The 4,581-nt window shown below is 33.8% G+C and overlaps 1 protein-coding gene across 2 annotated transcripts; it reads right to left on the bottom strand.

The window, feature by feature from the left end:
* Positions 1-2,846: 2,846 nt before the first annotated feature.
* LOC121263021 (transcription factor MYB1-like) lies at positions 2,847-4,291 on the bottom strand. Of its 2 annotated transcripts, XM_041165787.1 has the most exons (4): positions 4,108-4,291; positions 3,851-3,980; positions 2,962-3,766; positions 2,869-2,902 (listed from the first exon to the last, which is right to left on the bottom strand). In XM_041165787.1, the coding sequence occupies exons 1-3, from the start codon at positions 4,241-4,243 to the stop codon at positions 2,998-3,000; spliced, it is 1,035 nt and encodes a 344-aa protein (XP_041021721.1). In that variant the 5' UTR covers positions 4,244-4,291; the 3' UTR covers positions 2,869-2,902; positions 2,962-2,997. The 2 variants fall into 2 exon arrangements, with proteins under 2 accessions (XP_041021720.1, XP_041021721.1); XM_041165786.1 differs by having other exon boundaries at positions 2,847-3,766.
* Positions 4,292-4,581: the final 290 nt, after the last annotated feature.

Here is a 4,581-nt window from a genome sequence, read left to right as displayed (position 1 = left end):
ATACAGATTTCAAAACCTATAATGTTATCTGTGTAACTAATATGAATTCGGTATGATATCATCAAACAAAGTCGAGAAGATTTCAATCTAAAAGGATGCAACAAAAGGAGGATATGTTACGTTTGGATTTTGAGATGATTTCATATAATTTGTGAATAGTAATAAAAAAATATCGAATAGTAATAAAAAAGTACTAAATAGTTTATAAATAATAATAAACTATTTATAATTAATAATAAAGTAATTTGAAATTACTTCATTTATCAAACACAACCTTGAAACATCGAGCTGGGGAATATAGCCTATGTTGGAGTAGGTAGTACGTATTGATGTTTTGGTCAGGGGTGTAACGGGTCTCGTTTTGTACATTTTTTATAACAGAACCGGTATATACCGATTTTGAAATTTTAAGAACCGATACCGGACCAATTCATAGTTCACTATAAAAATCGAAACTTCCGATTTTTCCGGTTCGATTTTTCTGATTTTACAAATTATTTGTGTTAGTAATAATATGTTTACATATACTAAGCTATTAGTCTATTTACATTATAGTATAAATACATTATTTTATAATAATTAACATATACTAGTATAGTATTGAATTAAACTATAGTCTATATAAGTTCTAGACTTTTTATATGGGTATATATGATCAAATGTGTAAAAATATATTTATAAAATATATATATTATAACTTATTATGCCAAATATATATATATATCAAAACTAAGTTTATATGAATAACTTAATATTAATGTTTACATTATAGATTAAAATTTATATGTTATATTAAAAATTATAAAATTATTTTTATATTATGCCAAATGTTATATTAATTAGTAATTGAATATATAATATATATAATATAATATAAAAAATTATAGATATATATATCGATCTAATTCAATTTAAATTGATTTTTAAAATATAAAAATTGATATTACATTAATTTAGAGTAATTTTAATTCTTAAGAATCGTAATGGATCGCTTAAACACCGGATGGTCCAGTTAATTCGATTTTCTGAAATTTTTTATTTTTATTATTTTTTTACTTTTTAAATTTTATACTCTTGTTTTGGGTTCGGTGAGAATTTGAGACACACAGCTTTGAGAGCAAGCTAGCTCGCTGCTGTTCTCACTTTTTGTCATGGACCCACCATTGCTAGTCTCACTAAAAAGTACGTTTTAATTGGTTGGCTTCAGCTAGAACGCCTAGAGGCCTCGTGCGCAGGGAATATGCTTTTATGGTAATCTTTTTCTACCGGCGTGGATTTTTTCAGAATTGTTGTACTCTGATTGTGAACAGTCGATACACGCCCCACCATGACGTTTCCCTCCCGTCGATCTATTGGAACGATGTGGAATTGCGTCTAAAATGTTAGCGCGTGGCCTTCACGCGCAGTTTGTTTCCGTACGTGATCTTCACACACCGTCGCACTCTGATAGCTTAGCCAACTACACGCGCCGCACCAGCAGACTCTTCACCCTCCGATCCTTCAGATTGGCTAGACCCCTCCTTCATTCTACCGGCTTGTGGTCCCCATGTGCTACTCAAGAGGCGTGGGTTGAATATTCCTCTGCTGCAAATTTGCCCTTCTCCTGTCAGTCTATCCTGATTATTGATTTCCTTAACTGGTGATCATGCGAGAGAGACGAATGACCTCACCAACAAATACCTCAAGACTTTTAACTACAGTGCATCCGCTTGCACTGCTTCTAGAGGTGGCTTACCTTCAAAACGTCTTTTAAGACGGTTCCCTATTTGTAAGGCTTGGGTAGAGACCAATAAATTAGTCTCAGAACTCTTTTTTTTTCACCACATTTATACTGTAGTTGTTATTTTAGAGTATTTTGTTAGGGAATCTCATTCTTTTTAACATATATCATCTTTTATTTTAATGAAATTTGTTAACTTAGAAAAAAAAAAACTATTATATCGGGACCGTAGTTTGAGAAAGATGATGTCATTAATACTTAAGGAGTTGAGTCATTATGAGGAGGACCACATCTTTGTAGCTAGGAATCTAAGCCTTTGGAAAGTCCCGAGATATTTGGCAAGTTTTGACTCTTGTGAAACCTAGCAAGGATATACATACATATATATATATATATTATATTATCAAAAAATGGAGTTTGGGGAAAAAGAATAAATAACGCGGAGGAAAGATGACAATTTATTGCCTTAACGATAAGGAACATTGCCTTAATTAATAAACAAGTAATATTTTATTGAGAAATGCTTCTTGCAACCGGTCTATACAATTGGTGGAAAATCTCCACGTCATTAATACAATACTGTATTTCATTTTTACATTAGAAGAAGAAAAAGTAAAAGAGAAACGGTAGGCCTCATGGCATTGCGCGCAAACCAAAAGATAAAGAGAGCGGAAAGCAGTGGTGGATCCCCTCTCTGTTTGGTAGATCTTTTTTTATTTTTTCTTTTTTTTTTAATTCAAGATATGAAATAAACAAAAGAAAAACAGTCGGTTGCACCATGGTTTTCATGACCCGTTGCAGCTAGTAGAATTGTATTTTATCAGCTAACTAGCTGCCGTTTCTTTTTTACGTTTTTTTTTTTAAATTGTGTATTTAGTAATTATAATATATATTATATTTTTTTTTATTCATACTAAATTAAAGTGATCATCATTTATATATTACATATTTATTAAAAATAAATAAATAAAAATCGGCCCCTTCGACATCAAACCAGCTAATTGTCATCATCATGATGATCGTTCTGCACTGATGGAATATTGTACACATTTTTTTAGTACACGAGATCAATGCATATATATGTATATTTGCTTTAGCCGAAATAATGATCAAAATAGTCGAGACAGCTAGCCCCATTATTAGCATTCATATTCATACATATCCCGCTGATAAGTTCCTTAATCCTTGTAGAACTTCCGATCCGGAAATGAGTGCAATGCACAGGGATTTAATTATTTTAAATTGGACGCACGTACGTACCAACGATAACTTCTGCTCTAATTTAATTGGGTTAATTTAGACTGATCATCAGAATTTACCTCGGAGCCATGCAATGTATCTTTAGAAACAAAGAGCCAGTCCAAGTACTCAGACTCAGTCAGATCAGGAGGCATAAGTTGAAAATCCTCCGAGCCATGCAGTTCTGTTTCTTTAGAAACCAAGAGGGCATGATCAATAAATGTTGGTGAAGAATGGACTTTATCACAGGTAGTGCTGCTGCTACCACCCTCATTATTAATGTTATTGTTTTCAAAACATGAAGATAGCTCCGAGAAATCTGTGTTGACCAGAAACCCTGACAGGAAGCTTTTGTCAATCTCAAAATCATCCATCATGAAGTTGGATAAATTATTTTCTTCCAAATTGCATTTTGAAAATTCAACTGTCATGTCGTGATTCTCATCAAGAACTAAAGAGGGATGTTCAACGACGACTGGATTGGTGTGATCAAACTGCTGCTGCTGATGATGATCGTGAGGTTCCTGTGGCCCCAAGGTACTGATCGGGATAACTTTGGTGCACCTTGTTGCCTTTGTACGTATCACGGTGCATGAAGCGCCTGCATTTGCTTTTGGTGGCTCCATTACAGCTGACGCTTTGGTGGGCTTTGGCTTTTCTTGTGCTTGATTTGAAGATGATGATGATCTACGTTTTGAGGTGGGGTTGGGGTGACCTAAGAGTACTTTCCTTCCAATGTTGGTGTTCCAGTAATTCTTGATTTCATTATCCGTTCGACCAGGAAGCCGCCCAGCTATCAGAGACCATCTGCAATGAGACACATGAGACAGGACATTCTTATCATCAATCTGCGGTTGTCTGTAAACTAAATACTTTTAATTACTTCATCACCTGTTTCCCAAGAGTTTGTGAAGCCTGATAATAAGCTCCTCTTCATCATTGGTTATGTTGCCTCTCTTAATTCCAGGTCTTAGATAATTCAACCACCTTAGCCGGCAACTCTTCCCACATCTCTTAAGCCCTGCATAACCCATTAAACTATATTTTTATTTTCTTAAGCTTAATCTACCGCAATAAAGAAAACGAAAAACACAAAAACGCATAAGGTTGTTCCTCTGTTATTTAATAGATGGACAAAAATATCTAACCCGCTCTTTTGGAAACGTTTCTCCATTTTCCTTCGCCATGAATTTTGATGTATCCTTTGAGTATTTTGTCTTCAATAGCTGTCCATGTTCCCCTGTTCAAGCTCTGATCTTTTGAACAACAAGGACTCCTTCCCATTTTAACCAATCTCCAAAAACCCTCCCTCTCTGTCTCTCTCTCTCTCCCCCCACAATTGTTTGCAGTAGTGGACAAAGAGATTGTGATCAGACTCAAACCCTCTATGATTGAAAACGGGGGGATTGTAGTGTTGCTATTTATATGAGTATTATTATGTGCAGTTGTGAAGTACATAAATTATACCGTACAGTCGCTTTAAAAAAAAGTACGAGACACTATTAAAAAATTAATTATTTTTTTATGTAGATTCTATTTTTATTCATTTTTATAAAATAATTATACAGTACTTATACAATCACAATTGCAACTATTAATTCTCTTTATATATTTTGTCACGA

Source organism: Juglans microcarpa x Juglans regia, chromosome 4S, assembly GCF_004785595.1.
Source record: "Juglans microcarpa x Juglans regia isolate MS1-56 chromosome 4S, Jm3101_v1.0, whole genome shotgun sequence".
Lineage (NCBI taxonomy): Eukaryota > Viridiplantae > Streptophyta > Magnoliopsida > Fagales > Juglandaceae > Juglans > Juglans microcarpa x Juglans regia.
This window is presented reverse-complemented; position numbering and strand designations above follow the sequence as displayed.